Raw genomic sequence first — 21,624 nt, forward strand, 5'->3', positions numbered from 1 at the left:
CGCTGAGTTACTCCAGCATCTTGTGTCCATCGACAGGGCCATAGGAGGTTCAATGACGCCCCCCCCCCCCCAACACTGAATTATGACTATTAACAGAGATTTTTCCTTTATAATTTACCTTTACTAGTCAAGTTATCTGGCTGGATTGCCTAGTTTATCAGGTTATACATTAAAAAATAATAATAATAGCAGCGAGGAATTTCAGAAGGATATTTGGATATTTTTGTGAATAATGCTGAATGTGCCTCTTTACTAAGGGATAGAAGTTAGAAATATCTATCCCTTGGGCCTATAGATAGCTGGATTTAAAACAGGATATGTTAGTTCACACTCAACCAACCGTGCCACTTTACTCTCTTCGACCCGTACTCCTATCTTTTTAACTTGGGGGTTCCTTTGATCCATTGGAGCTTTGCTCCCTTCTGCTATAGGACAAATCAAATCCTTTACTTCATCTTTATATAGGGTTCATTTATTGGCCTGTGCATTGCCAAATCTAGATGAAGTTCTCCTACTTTTCAACATTTTCATGGGTTTTTCTTCTCTTCAATGGAAGCATTGAAAATTCTCTTCCAATACTTTTCCATAAGCAAATGTTTCCACATTACATCTCATTTATTCAGCTTAACTTTTCATATCTTCATGAGCTTCGCTCTTTGGATTCCCAATTATGTATAATTTGGGTCATTTGTTCCCTATCATTGCAAGGGTCATGAACAAAAATAGGTCACAGAGAACAGCGAGTTTCGCACACAAAGGAAAGCAGTCATTTATAACCCAAAACTAAGTCCATTCAAAAATTTGGTCGATAGAAATCTCCATCCAACAAATTCTGTCTCTTGCATACTCCAGACTACCTAGATGAATATTTTTTAAACATACAGTGCCCTCCATAATGTTTGGGATAAAGACCCATCATTTATTTATTTGCCTTTGTACTCTACAATTTGAGATTCGTAATTTAAAAAAAATCACATGTGCACATTGTCAGATTTTATTGAAGGCCATTTCTATACATTTTGGTTTCACCATGTACAAATTACAGCGGTGTTTATACATAGTCCCCCCATTTCAGGGCACCATAATGTTTGGGACACATGGCTTCACAGGCATTTGTAATTACTCAGGTGTGCTTAATTGCCTCTTCAATGCAGGTATACGAGAGCTCTCAGCACCTAGTCTCTCCTCCAGTCTTTCCACCACCTTTGGAAACTTTTATTGCAGTTTATCAACATGAGGACCAAAGTTGTGCCAATGAAAGTCAAAGAAGCCATTATGAGACTGGGAAACAAGAATAAAACTGTTAGAGACATCAGCCAAACCTTAGGCTTACCAAAATCAACTGTTTGGAACATCATTAAGAGGAAAGAGAGCACTGGTGAGCTTACTAATCACAAAGGGACTGGCAGGCCAAGGAAGACCTCCACAGCTGATGACAGAAGAATTCTCTCTATAATAAAGAAAAAACCCCAAGCACCTGTCCAACAGATCAGAAACACTCTTCAGGAATCGGGTGTGGATTGGTCAATGACCACTGTCTGCAGATGAACAGAAATACAGAGACCACACTGCAAGATACAAACCACTGGTTAGCTTCAAAAATAGGATAGCCAGGTTACAGTTTGCCAAGAAGTACATAAAGGAGCAACCACAATTCTGGAAAAAGGTCTTGTGTACAGATGAGATGAAGATTAACTTATCTCAGAGTGATGGCAAAAGCAAAGTATGGAGGAGAGAAGGAACTGCCCAAGATCCAAAGCATACCACCTCATCTGTGAAACACGATGGTGGGGGTATTATGGCCTGGGCATGTATGGCTGCTGAAGGTACTGACTCACTTATCTTCATAGATGATATAACTGCTGATGGTGGTAGCATAATGAATTCTGAAGTGTATAGACATATCCTATCTGTCAAGTTCAAACAAATGCCTCAAAACACATTGGCTGGCGGTTCATTCTACAGCGAGACAATTATTCTAAACATACTGCTAAAGCAACAAAGGAGTTTTTCAAAGCTAAAAAACGATCAATTCTTGAGTGGCCAAGTCAATCGCCCGATCTGAACCCAATTGAGCATGCCTTTTATATGCTGAGAGAAAACTAAAGGGGACTAGTCCCCAAAACAAGCATAAGCTAAAGATGGCTGCAATACAGGCCTGGCAGAGCATCACCAGAGAAGACACCCAGCAACTGGTGATGTCCATGAATCGCAGACATTGCATGTAAAGGATATGCAACAAAATACTAAACACAACTACTTTCATTTACATGACATTGCTGTGTCCTAAACATTATGGTGCCCTGAAATGGGGGGACTATGTATAAACACTGCTGTAATTTCTACATGGTGAAACCAAAATGTATAAAAATGGCCTTAATTAAAATCTGACAATGTGCACTTTAACCGCATGTGATTTTTTTCTATTACAAATCTCAAATTTTGGAGTACAGAGGCAAATAAATAAATGATGGGTCTTTGTCTCAAACATTATGGAGGACACTGTATTACGAAGCACAAACATTCTCAAATTCAAATAATTGTGTGTCTTTTTTAAAAAAAAGATTACACCTAGAAAATGCTGCACTGTTTTTTTTTGTTAGGATGCAATGTTTGATCAATCAACACATTTGGCCGCATAGAACTGTTGACATTTCCACTGTTAAAAATGATCCAATTGGTTTATTCGTATTGCAATCATCTGAAAAGGTCATGCATTATTCCTCAAAGAACAGAGGGGGTAATGACAGGAGGTCTTATTTCATCCAAAAGAAAGCAAGATGTGCAAAGCTATACTAGTTGAACAAAACTCACAAAAATCAAATTGTTGGAGTTATATTAACTTGCATCCGCTTTTGCCCAATGAAACATTGAGCAGTTGGATCTTATACATGTAGATAGGTTTGACAAGTAAAGCAGCAGGTTTGTCACCACAATTGCAGAATCGTTAGGGACTTTTACATGTCAGCGCCATCTCGAGAGATGGAAAGTAAGCATGACTTTGCCGAAAGAGGGAGATTTAATTGTTGATTGAAGAATGAAGCTGAATATTTACATGATTATAGATCATAGATTATAGATTTTTGAGGTAAACTTGGGAGATAATATAACTAAGTACCATCAGGTACAAAATGGTTGACATAAGGTTCTAAATTCATCAGGTGCTTAGTGAGACAACAACTTGAAAGGCAGAGAGAAAGATTAATTGCATGGCTTATTATTTGCAACCACACAATGAGGTGAGGTGAGAGTGGAGTGGGAGGAGGAGAGCAAATGGGTAATTGATGACTGTTCATCTCAAAAGCAAAACAGTAAAGTAAAAAGTGCATAGTGGGTGAATTATTTATTCTGATTTATCAAATTGCACTATATTAGTTGTGCGACTTGATAATTTCATACTGGATTTAGGAACAGATGAATTGTGCAGATTTATCTGTGACATTTGATGTGAATCATTTTCTAAAGAGTTAATTGGAGAGTTGAAAAAAGTGAAAACTATAAAGTTACTTTCCTTCTTGTCACATGTCGGACAATGCTGTCTAAGGATAAAGGTTACTAAAGGGCCTGTCCCACAGGCGATTTTTCAGACGACTGTCAGGTTGCCAGCAATCACCTGAAAAACCGGCAACTGGAACGGCGACTGTCAGTGTGGAACACACACACACACACACACGGACACACACACAAACACACACACTCAGCTTCCTTCACCAGCCCATTATGCAGGCAGGGGGCCAGGGCTAGCGGGGGGGAATGCTGTCCGAGTGAAATTCACACGTTGCAAAGCCAATGTGATACAGACACACATGAACAGGAAGGTTGGCGCTGTAATTACTATGGCTAAAGCACAGTGTACGGTAAGGCCTTTAAAAGCGGGGAGGAGAGGGGGGGGGGGGGGGAAGGAGGGAAAAGGGGGTGGGGGGGAGAGAAGGAGCGGAGACAACTTTTAAGAAGGCAGAGATACACGGCTGTGAAGCTCGGCGGCCATTTAACCTTACCGGTCGGTTATCCTCGGTTCTGAAAACTACTGCTTATGTTTTTTTTCCCCCCAATGAAATTCACCGGTCAGCACCAGCTACAACGTACAAGAACCTTCGACCTTCTGGCAACCCACTGGGACTTCCTGGCGACCCACCTACGACACGAGAATTCTCGCTACTCTCCATGGCGGCTTCATTCTAGTCGCAGCGAATTTTTACAACAGGTTGAAAAATTCACGGCGACAATCCCAGAATGCGGGAACTCCTCACAACCATGAAGGCGACTCCCCGGCAACCACTCGCGAACATGTGGCGATTGCAATAGTCTCCTGCAGTCGCCTAAAAAGTCGCCCAAGTGGGACAGGCCCATTATACTCAAGTGTCATGATACATTCAGACTGGAGAAAGGTTCGCACCCAAAACGTCACCTATCTGTTTTCTCCAGAAATGCTGTCTGACTCGCTAGGTTACTGGATAATTTTGTGTCTATCCAAGTTTATGAACTTGGACTCTGCCATGAAGACTGTTAGGGAGAAGCTGAAGTATTAGCTTAAGATACAAGATCAATGAAGGCAAATGAGAACCAGAATAGATGAGCTATTACAAAATGTAAACTACAAGCAGTAATGAGTTTTGAGATTAGAAGGATAGCTGCATAAACTAATAGCTGCCTGCAGAGCACAATCTACTGGCTCCTGGCTCGCAGCAGGAGGTCGCTTAGGAGATACGATCTGTAAATTGACATAATTGTGAGCCATTCTTTTGTGCATTGGCCAAATACGCAACAATGGGGCAACATCTAACTAGACATCAGATATTTGTACGCAAGGCATTTTGGAACATTGTATAAAAAGGACAAGGTTGGTTCAAAACTTGCTACGTTGTCACTCAACATATCAAGCAGGGCCACAGCATATTTGTTTTGTCAATCAATAACTGGGGTATTTGCATACCCAGTGACTCCGTCATCACCCTGCGAACATTAAGTGTCCTGGGTTTCTGTCAAAAACTGCTTGAACATTATTTTGTCCCAAAAGGCATTTAATGAAATTATCAGTCAAGATGTGCTTCAATTCTCAATGGAACCATTTGATTGCACTAAAAATATTGAAGTAAACAATGCAAGACCACTTATTTCCTGCTGTTATCCGACTCGCGAATGGACCTTTCATGTACTTATGATGAATTCCCAATCTACCTCAAAGCAGCCTTTGCATTTTCTCTGCAGCTGCAACACTACATTCTCCTTCACATCCATCCAGGGACACCAGCAGCTCTTTGAGGTGAGACAGAGGTTCCTCCTCAAACCTCAATCCATGCTCCCAATGTGGCAACCTTTACATCAAGCGTACACTAAACAACCTGCACTCGGTCTGTGTAGGCCTGCTGTATCTCCCAGTTGCTAACTATCCCTCAATCAGTCTGAAGTACTGTCTCAACCCAATACATTGCCCATCACTGTCCTCCAGGGATGCTGCCTGACCCGCTGTGTTAATCCAACACATTATGCATTTGGTTTTGTAAACCTGCATCTTGTTTCTACTCTATATTCAGCACTCTGCTTCCTTTATCTTTTGCACTCCCTGTTGTACTCACGTATGATTTGATTATGTTCATGTACAGCATGATTTGCCTGGATAGTTTGCAAAATAAAGTTTTCCCACTCAATCTCTGTACACGGGACAATAATAAGCCAACACCAATTGCAACTATTAAAATTGTAGTTAAGCATCTGCTGTTATCTTTGCTCTTAAGAGTATAAAAACTCAAACACTTTTTCAGAGCGATTCAAATGAGCAATTCTCCTGAGTGATTATTCCACCAGGTCTCCTCCTTAATGTCTACTTGTGCTAAATAAAGACCTGTTACATCTACAGCTCTGGCCTCCGTGTGGCTGTGGGAATTGCACTTGGCTAATTGTTTGGAGGCACCAAACAAATTTATTTGTAAGTTTCCAGGTTATTATTACTTTATGGCCCCCTCGCTCCACACAAACCATTTTTTAAAATCATACAGATTTTCTTGACTCCATGTACCTTCATTACATTTTAAATGAGAAAATATATTGTGCTTTGAAAATACTTACCATTCAATTAACTTGGGTGGGTGGGAAGAATCATTTTCTACATGTTCCATTCCATCTTAACTCAGTGGAGTATCCATTGATATTGCAGAATAAATTTTTGCAGGGAACTGTTTGTTTTAGTTTTAAGATGCTAAATGTCATTCAATTTGACCAATTTAAGCCAAGCTTGAAATTGACTTTAATGACAACTATATGCGTGCAACCTGTACAAGTCAAAATCTTTCCTTTCTTTCCTAGAAAGACATTCTTTCCTTTCTACAATTTCTGAACTGGGCAACCTACAGTAAATTTGCACCCAGAGCTGCTGCAAAATGTCACAATTACACATAATGCAATTCTTTGCCAGCTCCACAAAAATTAACACCAATATTTGGAAAAAAAGCTTGCAATTAAGAATGTTCTAAACTGTGAGATCTGTCCAAGTCTTTACAATTGATTTCAGTTGCACGGTGATTTAGACCATGAAAGGGAAGAAGGCATTCTTCATACACCTAATAGTTTTTCAAGCACCTCACCTCTTCATGTGTGGATACATATAGAGTTTTTAATTTTGAACAGCAGGAGGACAGATAGGACTCAACTATCAAAATGGAGATCTGTGCAAGGAGGTAAAAAGCATGGCAAAGGTTTCTGGCAGCATCATCTTGATAATAAAACTACATTAGCTGCTAATCTAATATTCTCCTTTTCCCTTCAAAAATAACTTGTCCCAAGCTCAACTTTTAATAATGCCTAACTGGAAAGATCTGACATCCTTCTTACCTGCTTAGGCAAGTAGAGTCACCAAGCCTTTCATTGACTCTTAATGTCATTTAAAATGTCCATCAACAATCACAATAGGTCAAGGGAAAGACATTTGGACAGACTTAATAATAGTCAAGGCAACCGTGCAAAGACATCAACAGCATTTTGGGAATGATGTCCAAGTTGGGATAAGTCACCCACAAAACAATGTTATGTAACATTTGGATGTCCAAGAATATATCAGCCTTATCCTATCTGAATTTTTACAAGAACCTGTGAAATAACAACATTTTCTTCCGACCTCATAATCCAATTTGTCAGACACATGCTATGACAACTGAAATGAAAGTTGTACACAATTCGAATCAACTGAAGACAAAGTTTTTAAGAGAAGAGTTGATTAAAACAAAACGGGGTGCAGTCAACAAACATCAACAGGTAATATTCACAAGGGTCTTATAATCAATGGATCAGATCAAAACTCCCTAAATCTACCACATCCAATCATGAATGGCAAAGGACAATGAAACAGCCAACTGGAGGAGAAACACCTCCTTCCTCAATTATGGCGTGGCCCAATACGCGAGCTGTAAAGAAAAAGCTGAAGGAATCACAAGATGTTCAGCCAGAATTACCAATGAGATCACAAGTACCACGGCAGGAGTGCCAAATGAATGATTCGTCTCAGCTTTCTCCCGAGATCCCCACCCCACCCCTCTCCCCCTCCCCCCATCCCAAAAATTGGGATCTTCAGCCAATTCGATTCAATCCATGAGACATAGAAATGGCTGTAAGTAATTCAGAGACCAGACAACATCTCACTTGTAGTACTGATGATTCACACTCCAGACTAGTAGCACCTCGGGCCAAGCTGTTCCACTACAATGTTACATCAATGACGTCTACCAAAACACCATTTGATTGTCAGGGGGTATGGGGAGAAGGCAGGGGAATGGGGTTTGAGAAGAAAAGATATATCAGACATGATTGAATGGCGTAGTAGACTTCATGGGCCATATGGCCTAATTCTGCTCCAAGAACTTATGAACCACACATTCATGGATTGATAAGTGGCAAGTAATATGTTTACCAATGTGGAAGATTATCCACAAATGTCTTTAGTTTACCTCAGAGATACAGCACCGAAACAGGCCCATCGACCCATCAAGTCCACACCAACTAGCGATCCCCGTACACTAGCACTATCCTACACACTAGGGACATTTTACAATTTTTACCAAAGACAATTAACCTACAAACCTGTACGTCTTTGGAATGTTGGAGGAAACCAGAGCACCCAGGAGAAACCCACGCGGTCATGGGGAAAATGCTCAAAACTCCAGGCAGACAGCACCGGAAATCAGGATCGAACACAGATCTCTTGCATGTCAGACTAGATGCAGTAGATTGCCAACAGAGGTAATCTGTGCTTTCTACACAGAATACACTAGTGAATAGCGTGCTACAACCACAAATAGCATACTAAGCCGATAATAATATATTCCCTATTCATTATTGGCATGTTCTGTAACAAAATATCCATTCACTTTCAAATTTTAACTTGGAAATTATTAAAACAAACTCATATTATTTGTCATTCTTCTTAAAGCATCACCCACCACATCGCTCCATTAGGAAGACGTCAATTCACATTTTGTGGACTTGGCAGTTGTCATCCGCCTGCAGTGAGTTGATACATTTTGTCATGTGGTGCCCATAATTCCTCTGGTCGAAATCACACACTGTTGCTGCTGAGACTCTGCTTTTAGTTCTTGGAGTCTTCTACTTTGACAAAGTCTGAGCAGAGTTAAATTCCAATCTTGAGGTGGATTTCAATGACCAAAATAAGGCAAGGTCAAGAAATCTCAAGATTAACTGTTGCAATCTCACTGGCAGTCCATGTAGGCAATGGGAGGATCCAATCGAGAAGGCGTTAATTGGAGTCGTGAGGGAGAGAGGGACAGGATAATGACAGAGGCTGGTTTGTGATTGGTAAAGGGGATGCAGATGATGGAATCGGATAGGAAAGGAAGGTGGAATATGGGAGAAAATAAGGGTGGGGTAGGGCGGGAAGATGGGAACAGTGAGGAGATGTGTTTGTTCCCACCCACGCCATCTGCCCATCACTCACACACTCCTCTTAATCAAGTCCCTTTCCCCCACTATTTCTATCTGTTCACCTCACCATCATTATTTGGTTCCATCTTCCATATCCCTTTTCCATTAGATGGAACCCTGGTTTCCTCCACCAATCCTGTCCTAGTCTCTGTTGCCATCTCCATGCCTCTCTCTTCACCTGATTCCATCCAGCACCCCACCCATCCTCACTCGAATGCATCCCCCACTTCTTTGTACCAGCCATCTCCCCTCTGCTCTTTCAGTCCAGAGGAAGGGTCTCCACCCAAAACGTTGATTGTCCATTCCCCTCCACTCGATGCTACCTGACCCACTGAATTCTTTCAGCAGTTTGTTTATTGGGCCAACTGTTAGATTGCATTCTGTGCTTCAGCGTCCACTTGTGTCTCACTTAACACTTGGAATGAGTTTCTGGCATTAACCTGGCGAGACCTGGGTGTCATGGTACACCAGTCATTGAAGGTAGGCATGCAGGTGCAGCAGGCAGTAAAGAAAGCAAATGGTATGTTAGCTTTCATTGCAAAAGGATTTGAGTATAGGAGCAGGGAGGTTCTACTGCAGTTGTACAGGGTCTTGGTGAGACCACACCTGGAGTATTGCGTACAGTTTTGGTCTCCAAATCTGAGGAAGGACATTATTGCCATAGAGGGAGTGCAGAGAAGGTTCACCAGACTGATTCCTGGGATGTCAGGACTGTCTTATGAAGAAAGACTGGATTGACTTGGTTTATACTCTCTAGAATTTAGGAGATTGAGAGGGGATCTTATAGAAACTTACAAAATTCTTAAGGGGTTGGACAGGCTGGATGCAGGAAGATAGAAACATAGAAATTAGGTGCAGGAGTAGGCCATTCGGCCCTTCTCCAACATCGGGATTGTTCCCGATGTTGGGGAAGTCCAGGACAAGGGGTCACAGCTTAAGGATAAGGGGGAAATCCTTTAAAACCGAGATGAGAAGAACTTTTTTCACACAGAGAGTGGTGAATCTCTGGAACTCTCTGCCACAGAGGGTAGTTGAGGCCAGTTCATTGGCTATATTTAAGAGGGAGTTAGATGTGGCCCTTCTGGCTAGGGGGATCAGGGGGTATGGAGAGAAGGCAGGTACGGGATACCGAGTTGGATGATCAGCCATGATCATATTGAATGGCGGTGCAGGCTCGAAGGGCCGAATGGCCTACTCCTGCACCTAATTTATATGTTTCTATGTTTCTAAAGGGCTTATTAGATCATCAGGCATATAGAGGTGCATTACCAATACTGCAATCTTTCAACCTATGAGAGATAAATGAGGGCTTCATTGAGTATTACAGTATCAATGGAACTTAATATACAATCTAACAAACTGTCAAAAACTCTTGTGAACAGAGCAGCAGGTGGAGGAGAAGGGGGCTACATTTAGATAGTAGTGGAGATCCAGGGTAAACTTTTCTCTGCCTCGTCCTCTCGTTATTTCACTGCAGCTAATGATACTGCCGAGTGCAATTCCTTTTACTGAGGAGCAGTGCATCCAATTAAGGTCACTCTCAGAAAATAGCCACCGAGTTAGTTCCTGCACACCTTACACTGATCAGTGTCCTTTTTCACATTCTTCCTTTAAACCTTCGTGATTAACTGGGAAATTATAATACTGTGATAGCATCGAAGAAAGTATTGACATATTGATAGGAATAACATCTAAGAGTTTTGGAAAGTCCGCTAGTTTCTACACCAAAATTCTGAGCATGCCAGATTATCAGTTTCACTGTGGTTATTGATGCCGCACATTTGGTACAAGTGTACAAATGCTTGCACATTCTCATTCCTGCAAACAACAAAGCACACAATTCATTAGAATTACAAGCTATATGCAATCGGGTGACCTGCTGTGAGCGAGACTGAATCAGTAACTTACACTGAAAATTACATGTTAATTCCTCAAAAGTTGTGCCGTGTAACATTTTACACAAATTCCAATGGCAATTAAGCATCATTTTAAAAAACAATTGGTGTAATTACAAGGTGAAGAGGGATAAACATTTACATGTCATTGTAAATATGGAAGCACGATCTTACATCGATTGTTCCCATGCTAAAGGGAGCTATCTTGTGCTACTGTTTTTCATACTGGAGGTCTGGAACAGATGGTGTGCCGTAGGGAATATTGCTGGGTCCAATTAAACTGATAGTGTAGCAGATCGTAAAGAAGGTTATCTAAGATTACAACGGCATCTTGATCAACTGGGCCAATGGGCTGATGCAAGGCAAATGGAGTTTGTCAGATAAACACAAAAAGTTGCATTTTTTACAAGCCAGCGTTGGACTTGCATAGTACATTGTAGTGTCCTGGGTGGTGTTGTAGACCAGAGAGACCGAGTGATACAGGTACATAGTTCCTTGAAAGAGGTGGCGCAGCAAGGCAGGGTGGTGAAGAGATTTTGCACTGTTGTCCTTATCTGTCAATGTTATTGAGTACAAGAGAACAGATCTTGGGCAGATACATGGATAGGAGAGGTTTGGAGGGAGATGGGCCAGATGCAATCAAGGGCGTCTAGTTTGGTTAGGTGACTTGGTCAACAGAGATGGCGGCACCAAGGGGCCCATTTCCATGCTGTATAGCTCTGAGTTTGTAATTTCAACTTTAATTCCAACCTACTAGATTTAAAACTTGTAACATCCATCTAATCGTGCCATGAATTTCCAATTTAACAGCCCTATTCTTATATATAATAATCCTATCTCAGAAAAAGCTATCACTTACAGTTTTTGATGAGCTAGTGCAACCTGGTCTTAGTAATGGTGAGACGCCTTATTTTCAAACTGATTCTTTCCACTGTCTGGGCCCTTAATTTTTCCGCCACATCGAGATCTGGGTCAACGGTCGAATTAAGAAGGTACATCTGGTTCTCACTGTATTTCAGCTCACTCCTTCCAGGATGACAACCCATCTAGGAACACATCGGTCACTTCCACTTGCTTTAGGATGTTCTTCTTAAGGAATAATTTATAATTCCCCAAGCCTAAGCCCAAGCAATTGTGGACAAATGGGAAAATGGAAACTGGAATTTGAAACCCTTTAGGAGCTCTGAGAAAGAAAATTTGGGTATCCAATAGATCATTTGAATTAATGATGAAGGAAGATCAAGATATCTGTGCAACAGAGTCAGTGACTAATCTCACATTATCTAAAGATAATACTTACTTAAAGTGATTAATGTTTTCATGCAGATGATCATTGACCAGTAAGATAATTGGAGGTAAGCCATTCATCACCTTTTGAAACATTTGATCTTCATTCTGTGACAGCCAAACATTCATGGGTTATTCTTAATAAATGAATTGCACCTGTTGTTAGCATTTTGCAGAAGAATTTGTTACATGCTGTTATCTTGAAGCAGCATCTCTCAGCCACATATTACATTACAAAATTGCATCCATGGGTTTTAAATGGGAGGTGGCTCCTTAAATTCCAGGAAGATACCCCAAAAATTGGAAAAACAGATACTTTTCAAAAAGCTTGGAAGACAGAAGGCTGGGACTGTGGTTTGACATCTATTGTTGCAAAAAGCAGGAGTCAATAATCAAAGAGAAAAATGACCATCTAGAAATGTTGAACACCAAATCTAAATCAACATGTTGTTTTTGAAAGACAAATTATTTTTGACACATTTGCTCAAATTCTTTGAGGGTGAGTTGATAAAGGGTAACATGTAGATGTCAGGTACTGAGATTGCCATGAGACAGTTGACAAGATGCCACACAAGAAGCTGGTTCATAAATTAATAGTCTATGATATTGGAGGAATTCTGTGAATATGGATTGAAAACTAGTTAAAATATAAACAGCTGGAATAAAAGGGTCCTTTAAGATGGAGGAATGTGACTAATGAAGTGCTCCAGAGATCAGTTCCTGGTTCTCAATTTACCAATTAATGACCTGGAGAATGGAACAAAATGCAATGTTTCTAAATTAGCTGATGATATGAAAATAGAGGAACGGGTTCATCATGACTGCAAAGGGATATAGATAAAATTGAGCAAAGACCTGGCAAATAGAGTTTAATTTAGGAAATTGAGAAGTTATGCACTTAGGATAAAACGATGATTATCTAAATGGAGAGAGAGCTCGAAAGAATGATGTTCAGAGAGAAAGCAAGGTTTTTTAGAGAAGTCAATGTTCATACCGTTGGGGTGTAAACTACTCAAGCGAAATATGAGGTGCTGTTCCTCCAATTTGCGCTGGGCCCAGCTTTTAGATAGACCTTGCTTTCTCTCTCCAACCCCTTCCCCTTCCTCCCACTAGTCTTACTGTCTCCGACGACATTCTATCTATGTCCTGTCCCCTCCCCAGACATCAGTCTGAAGAAGGGCCTCAACACAACACGTCGCCCATTCCTTCTCTCCAGAGATGCTGCTTCACCAGCTGAGTTACCCCAGCATTTTGTGTCTAGCCATGATTGAAAGGCAGAGTAGACTCGAGGGGTGGAATGTCTAACACTGCTCCAACGTCTTCTGGTTTTGTGACAGTTGTGTAGGGTCTTGGTAAGAACACACCTGGAATACTGTGCAGCATCATCACATCATTGCATCATTGGAGGCAGTCTAAGAGAGGCTCACCAGGCTAATTCCTGTGCTGAGAGGACTTCTCTCAAAAGAGGCTTGACATTTTGGGTATATACCCCGTGGAGTTTAGAAGCACAAGAGAGACCTTATTCAAAGATGCGAGGTTCTAACTGAGCATGACAGGGTAGAGGTTAATGGGCTTTCACTTGTGAAAACGTGACAAACAAGGGGACAAAGCTGATGAAGGCCAGATGAGTAGATATATTTAAGGTGGAGATGGATAAGTATTTGGTAAATTGAAGAATTGACAATTACAGGTGCACAACCTTTTATCCGGTGTTCCGGATCAACTTAATATCAAAATGGTCTCCTACTACTCCTACATTTATTAGGATTTTTTGAATACTACTAATCATTCGCGTTCGGCGCCAAACTTGACCCGAACAACCCACGGTCAACCCAGGTCTGTACTACTGTAGCGGCTGCCACCATCCTCCCTGGAGACCGGGGAGACACTTAAACATCTGTAAATCATTGCTTAAATGTTGAGTCAGTTAGTTTGGAGGACTTTTATGTGAAGGGGGGGTTGAAGGGGTAAACTTTAATTCTTAGTCCCCTTCCTGGTCGGAGAGGCGGGGAGCGGTCAATGCCTTACCGGGTCGCCGTGCAGTAAGCTCCGCCGTGCTGTGGTTATTAAAATCCCAGCTGGGGCTGCGGGCAGTACTGTGGCTTCTCCGACCCCGGCAACTGGACCCCTGTTTTATTTCAATCTCTTAAATCCGCAAATGTAAAAAAAATAATAATTTGCTGTATGAAATTGAAATTCATGTTTCAAAACAATTAAGTTATTTGCTTACCGGGGTTTAACTAGTTGTGGGCAGTCCAGGGCGCATAAAGTGCAATTACTTGATTTATAGTTTTACGCCGGATTGCTGACCATCATGCGGGCGGCGCTGGGTTTGGAGCGCCTCGCAGCCAGGGGTCGAGTTGCCGGGGTCGGAGCTACAACCGGCGCTGCCCGCAGCCGGACGGAGCCCCCAGCTCCGCGATGTTGGGAGTCGCCGACCAGGTAGAGGACTAAGAATTAAAGTTTACCCCTTCACCCACCCACCACCACCACCACATAAAATCCCTCCAAACTAACTGACTAACATTTATGTAATGATTTACAATGATTCCCCGGTCTCCGGGGAGGAGGCAGTCGCTCCAGACTTTTCAAGCCGCCCGCGCTACCTACCTAATCTACGCTAAAAATCTTCCATTCGGAAATCCGAAAATGTCCAAAATCCGACAAGTGTCTGGTCCCAAGGCTTTCGGATAAAAGGTTGTGCACCTGTATAAGGAACTGGCACAGAAGAGGAAAATCATACTAAATATCAAGGCAGGCCTGATGGTCTACTACTACTCCTACGTTATTATGTTTTTGAATACTAATCATTTTTGTTCGACAATTTTGAATTTGAAGAGATCAAAAGGAGGACAGTTAGATTTGCCAATTGTCTATTTGTTATGCAACTACCATCGCCCACCATCACCTCCCACGTTTGACATTCAAATAGATGATAGAATTGAAATTGTGAATGTGCTAAATTGGCAACTTGATTCACGACGGGCATTGTGCATCTGCCATTTATGTCAGATCCTTGACACAACTTTGCGGTTCTTGGCACATCTACGTCTCTCTCACACATCTTCGAGTTGCATTGTCTAAAGAAATGACCATATACCACATGAAATCCCAGATTGACTGTGCAAAATAGCAAAAGCATCAACTTCTTATTAAAATGCACGCCACCACTTAAGAGCAATTTGTACTGTGGCTTCAACAAATTAATAATTTGGACCAACAGTTTTATTTCAATCTCTTAAATGCTAACTCAAATGTAAAAAAATAATAATTTGCTGTATGAAATTGAAATTCATGTTTCAAAACAATTAAGTTATTTGCTAAAATTATTTAACTTAGTTGTGAGCAGTCACAATAACATAAAGTGCAATTACTTGATTTATAGTTTTACGCCTAAAATTGCTGACCATCATACCTTGGTGGCAATATTACACATTGAAATATCACCTCAGACATCAATATTTAACAAGTATCCCAGTCGTATACTGGCAAGTTGTAAATGTCAATTCAACCTTGGGTAATATTTAACTTTTATGTGAAGAGTAATGTATTAATATTCCCTCAGATGGCAGGACAGATATCATAAAAGATGAAACAGGCAGGAGTATTTTTTTGCATCAATATGTAAATTTTCATATTTTAAAAGATAAACAACAAAGAGTCATAGAGTGATACAGTGTGGAAACAGGCCCTTCAGCCCAACTGGCCCACACTGGCCAACAATGTCCCAGCTACACTAGTCCCACTTGCCTGCGCTTGGTCCACACAAGACAAATATTTGGGAATGATCGGGTCAACATTCTGTTTACTATTTGTAGAAACAAGTAACTGCAGATCCTAGTCTACACAAAAGAACACAATGTGCTGGAGTAACTCCGTGGGTCAGGCAGCATCCCAGGAAAACATAGACAGGTGGCGTTTTGCATCAGAACCCTTTTTCAGAATTTGAAAAAAGGAAACACAGGGTCCCGACCCAAAACATCACCTATCCACGTTCTCCAGAGATGCTGCCAGACCCATTGTTTTCCTGCAGCATTGTTCTCCTCTGTTTAATATTTCTCACCTGCTACCGATCAACTTGTACAACCTAGTCCTTGCTAGCTTGTGGAAGTCAACATTTTATCCAGTTCACATTTGCCTTTTAAATAAAATCACTCCTCTTTGTCTTTCCTTATGGATTACTGATAAGATCTTAGAACCCCTCCCTCTAACCATTCTCTGTTTCTAAGACTGCGGCTCATATATAATTTCTTGCTACCACTGCTGCACATTTCCATCCTTTCTGAAATTATACATTTATCATCCAAAAGATTTTCAATCTGATAGTTCTCCACAAAGTCTTTCCAACTTTGAAAACCACCTTGATAATATCTTTGGCAGTATTATTGTTCTCTTTTTCTAATCGCACCCACACCCAGAACATACGTATTTTGTAAAGCAAAGAACCCTTTGGTTGACTGGTGCTCTGGAGATTTCAGTTGCTGAAAAGGAGCTTCAGTAAGAGATTACCTTTACAGTGGGCAGAATAATCACAATGCAGATATTGGGTTACAATCTGTCAAATGTTCACAGTATTAGCCGAGTTTTATAGTCGGCTAAATGAGTGAAATGCATCACTCACTCTCATGACCAAGTGAACTGCTTCAAAGCTGCAACAGTATTTATGAGAAAAAGGCACTCTGTACAACCTCATGTCATGAAATTACATTTTCATGACACACTAGCTACAAACATTTTAGAAATCTTACAGGACTGCTTGAACTTTGGAAGTATCTTGTACTATTGTCCATAAATGGACTATCACCGTTCAATCGGAAAAAGCCACACACATTGGTATCAAACAAATAGGGTGGCACAGAGGCGCAGCTGGTGGAGTCCCTGTCTCACAGCGCTAGAGACCCGGGTTTGATCCCGACCTCGGATACCACCTGTGTGGAGTTTGCATGTTCCCTGTGACCACGTGGGTTCCTTCCTGCATCCTAAGGATGTGTGGGTCGCCTGGTTAATTGGCATTTGTAAATTTTCCCTACTGTGCAAGTAAGTGCTAGAATCTGGGTGCAGTTGATGAGAATGAGGATGAATGTTGATGAGAATGAAAAGAAAAAAAACATTCCAGATGATATAGAACACCAAGACCATAGAGTGGAGCACACAGAATCCCTGTGTAGTACCCCGCAAACCACCCAAAGCCCCATCTGTGAAAGAGACTACATTGATTCCCACTGACCACCTCAGAACCCACAAATCCAAAGAGGAAGTAAGTTCTCGTTAATCCTAAGGCACTGTCCATAGAGAATTGACTTGCGCTACACTATAGCAAAGCAAATCTGAAATGGCTCTCTGGAACGTGCAGAATAACCCAGTAGTACTGTATCAATTCCAAATTATTTGTCGTTATGTTAAGTGTGGCACCTTAACTTAATTTGTAGCATCCGCCTCCAAAAACTGTGGCTTCTATTTTGAGACCCAGGCTTGAGCTCAAAATGTTTGCCAATATTACTACTACTACTACTACAGGGAAAGGCCAAGGGAATTCTGCATTACTGTGATTCCTTTTCAATAATCTGCCCAATCTGGTGACTCAGGAAGATGTCAACACTGTGACAACGAATTTCACCTGATCAACAATAAAGGCATTTGCTCTACAAGACACATCACTCTAAACGTAATTCACTGAAGTAGAAGTCTTTCAGCATAGCATGCTAATACAATATTGAAGGAATTCTAAAACAAAGTACAACCAACCAAGGTCATAACGTCCAGTACAGCACCTTCCAAAATATTTCAGCTTTCACTCTACAATGGCTTCAGCTTTAAGAGCCAATTCAAATCAAGATTTTAATTTCTGATCAATCCCTAGTGATACGAGTTTTAAAATGAGCAAATCTTGGCAAGAGAGGTTTCAGCCTTGATCCCCACTGCCACACACAGATATTTACTGTTGAGGTAAATAAATCATTACAGAGTGTGCATCGCAAGAGTGGTACAGGAGAAAATTGTATAAATAAATGTCAATTAAACACAAGAAGAGTGAATGAAACGTCATATTTCTCACAGATGCTTCAGCAAAGGTGACCACGAAACTGACTGGTCGCCCTAAGAAACTAACAGTTTACTGAATTTTTAGGGTAAGACCAGCCATTTTTTGTCCAGTCATAATTGCTTCTATTGTCTATAGTTGCATCTTCTTGCGGCTCCAGAGTAGCTTGGTAAACCAGCACATACCTGAACATCACCTTTTCCTTTCATCCTCTCGCTTACCTGGCAAGGTGGGAATAGCTCGGACATGAGATTTCCTACTCAGCCTTCCCTTGGAACCCACTGTAAAATCCCACATTCATTGATCTATTCTTTAAAAACATCAGCATTTCTGGGACTTGCGCTGGATCATTGGTCCAGTCCCTTAGATTACAAGGTCAGTAAGGCTACCACCATTTCACTATTCCAACTATATCTAAACTTTCAACAAACTTCTCAAACACATCATTGGGGCCATGTTTCTTAAATACTCCTTTAATAGCCTCCTTTGACCCTGGTCCATACCTCTGAACTGCCTAATTACAGCCTAGTAATCCGCTGCTGTAATCACAGCATGCTGTCACCTGTTAAGGAACCATGACCTTCAATACAGTCAGTCATCCATTCCTCGTCAACCTTTCACCTGAAGCACTAGTCTTGGATATATTGCTTTCTCACCGATGACAGAAACCACTCGTCCACACAGGAGGTAGCCAATATCCCTGCTTTCAATATAATGCTCCTTCTCCCTCAATAGATTACCACTGGTCCTTACTGTCGACAAATCCTCTCACAGTTTCACCATTACTACGCCCTCCTGCCACAAGTCAATTTTCCAGACACATGGGATTTCTCAAAGCTCATGTGTCCCAGATTCAGATGCTTATGTTGGGCTAGGCTTTGACCCTGGTTGACAAACCTGTCAGCGAATGTGGGGCCAGATTTTGAAGTACCGTCGTGCTACAGGGCGATATATTCATCCTCATTCCAATTTTAGAACAAGTACTCTATGAGAAAGAGTTACTGCACGTAGAATGACCTGACATTAGATCAATGAGATTATGTCTTTAAAATGAATTTACTGCCAGTGCAGTGCCCTTGAACTCGTTATTATTTGTAAGGTACCAAATTAGAACATCCATTATGTAATACCCTTTATCCACAACTCCACTTTCAAGCGAGTCAAATCTATAATCTCCCTTACCCACAGGTCAGGTAAACTAGACTAAAAACAATTCAGTAAAAACCAGCATCTGCAGTTCCGTCCTACACTAAAAGTCAAATAACCAGAAAACCTGAATTAATATTTATGGATGGATTCGTGTTGGCACTGCCTTAAATATCCAGCAGAGAAAATTTGCAGCAACTGGACCAAACAAATGACATTTCAAACCCTTTTACATTTATATTAAATCTAATTTAATCTCTCCTATCCAAGAAAAAAAAACCTGATCATTTTCACTTGCGCAACTTGTCTCAATTGCTCAAACGCCCAAGATGCAGCTGCATAATTTACAGGCATTAAGACGCATCCAGTTCGCACTCAGCTGTGCTCTGGGCTGCAAATTAATTGTGCTAACCGATACTCCAGAAATAAAACACATTTAATTGGGTGCACTGGCAGAGGAATAAATATATTATGCTAACAAAATAAGAGGTGACGGAAAGCCATGAACTCGTTGATCAAATTTCAGAACACTCTACGGGCTTTGACAGTCTCTGATAGAGAACTCGATCTAAACACGGAATGTGGATGTATACATCTCCTCCTGCAGCATTTCACTACAACTCGTGATCCCGCATTCTCTGAGATGTTCGTCAACCAGGCTCAAGAGCTTGCCCAACATGAACACCTGGACATGAGCTTTGGCACCGGCAGCAGGTCATTTCTTCAGGTCATTTGTGTGGAGATCTGCTCTCTCTCTCGCCCTCTCCCAGCTACGCAGGTGACTTGAACACAGACCACCGTGTACACACTGTAAACCAAAGTATACTGATAGAGTCATGTAGTCATGAAGTCTTACAGCGTGGAAAAAAGACCTTCGGTCCAACTTGGCCACACACTGACCAACATGTCCCATCTACGCTAGTCCCACTTACCTGCGTTTGGCCCACATCCCTCTAAACCTGTCCTATCCATGTACCTGTCTAAATGTTTCTTAAACGTTGCGACAGTCCCAGCCTCAACTACCTTCTCCGGCAGCTCGTCCCATACACCCACCACCCTTGGTGTGAAAAAAGTTACCCCTCGGGTTCCTATTAAACCTTTCCCCTCCTCTCATCTTTAACCTGCGTCCTCTGGTTCTTGATAGTTTGATGGTCATGTTTGTACCAATAGTTGATCAGTTTGGGAATAAGGGGCATGAAACTTAGGGATCAGGAAACGGAGCATTTGTTCTATCCCAGGAAGCTTGGTGGAAGTACTCACGGATTTTGGCCAAGCTGGCGACCAGGATCCACACGGCCACCAGGTAGGGTCCTTGCACATGCACCCACTCCCACCTGACCATCTCGAAGCTCGCCGTGCTGTAGGCGTGCGGGTCCCCTTCCTCGACGGTGCCCCGCATTCTGGCCGTGTGGCCGACAGCCAGCGGGGAGAAGCCGGCTTCTTGCAGCAGCTGTGCCATGGTGGAGGTAGCGGAGGGGAGGGGAGGGGGAGAGAGGCGCAGACAAGCCGCCTCGGGCAGCGGACAAGCGGCGTTGCCAACTCGCCCTTCACCTCACCCCGGACTCCCCGCCTAGTCCCGCCCCCGCTCGCCTCCCATTGGCGGAACAGTCGCGGCGCACACGTGACCGACGCGTCCCCAGCCAATAACGACGCCGATCGCTCTGTATCCACCCCGCGGCAGATTGATACATCGCGCCCAGGCACAAGATGCTGGAGTAACTCAGCGGGACGGGCAGGGCAGCATCTCTGGAGAGAAGCAATCAATGGGTGAAGTGTCGGGTCGAGACCCGTCCTCAGAATGATACATCGGGAGCTCGCTGCACGGCTCCGTCCGCTAATAATAAGCAGCAGAACTTGACATTATTTAAAAATGTTAATTGTTATCATTGCAAAAAAAAAAAACTAAAATAGGAATTTAGTCAAATATGGCTGTTAAAATAAAAAGTTCCCTTCTCCTTCGGAGAGGCATGGAAATAACTGACAACGCACCGTCGTTGGCCCGTGCTAATTGGTCCTGCTCTTTCTAAGGTAGACACAAAATGCTGGAGTAACTCAGCAGGTAGACAAAAATGCTGGAGAACGAGGTACCTTCGATTTTCCAGCATCTGCAGTTCCTTCTTAAACACGGAGTAACTCAGCAAGTACGGCAGCCGGCTGCCTGACTTGCAACCCGCTGAGTTACTCCGGTATTTTTTGTCTACCTTCGATTTAAACCAGCATCTACAGTTCTTTCCTGCATATTTTGCCTGCTCTTTCTATATGGGTAACCGCTCCAATTTGCTGTAAGCTTTAACCGCTCTAACCTTTATAAAACATTTGCGAGTGCAG

General features: G+C 42.0%; 1 protein-coding gene across 2 annotated transcripts in view; it reads right to left on the reverse strand.

Annotated features, from left to right (window-relative positions):
* slc9a5 (solute carrier family 9 member A5) overlaps nt 1-20,839 on the reverse strand; it is a 113,337-nt gene extending 92,498 nt beyond the window's left edge. For both annotated transcript variants that reach the window (XM_055648520.1, XM_055648521.1), the window contains exon 1: nt 20,557-20,839. In XM_055648520.1, coding sequence (XP_055504495.1) covers nt 20,557-20,755 — 199 coding nt within the window. In that variant the 5' untranslated portion in view covers nt 20,756-20,839. The remainder of the gene's footprint in view (nt 1-20,556) is intronic.
* Between the last annotated feature and the right edge of the window lie 785 nt (nt 20,840-21,624).

Source organism: Leucoraja erinacea, chromosome 17 (genome assembly GCF_028641065.1).
Source record: "Leucoraja erinacea ecotype New England chromosome 17, Leri_hhj_1, whole genome shotgun sequence".
NCBI lineage: Eukaryota > Metazoa > Chordata > Chondrichthyes > Rajiformes > Rajidae > Leucoraja > Leucoraja erinaceus.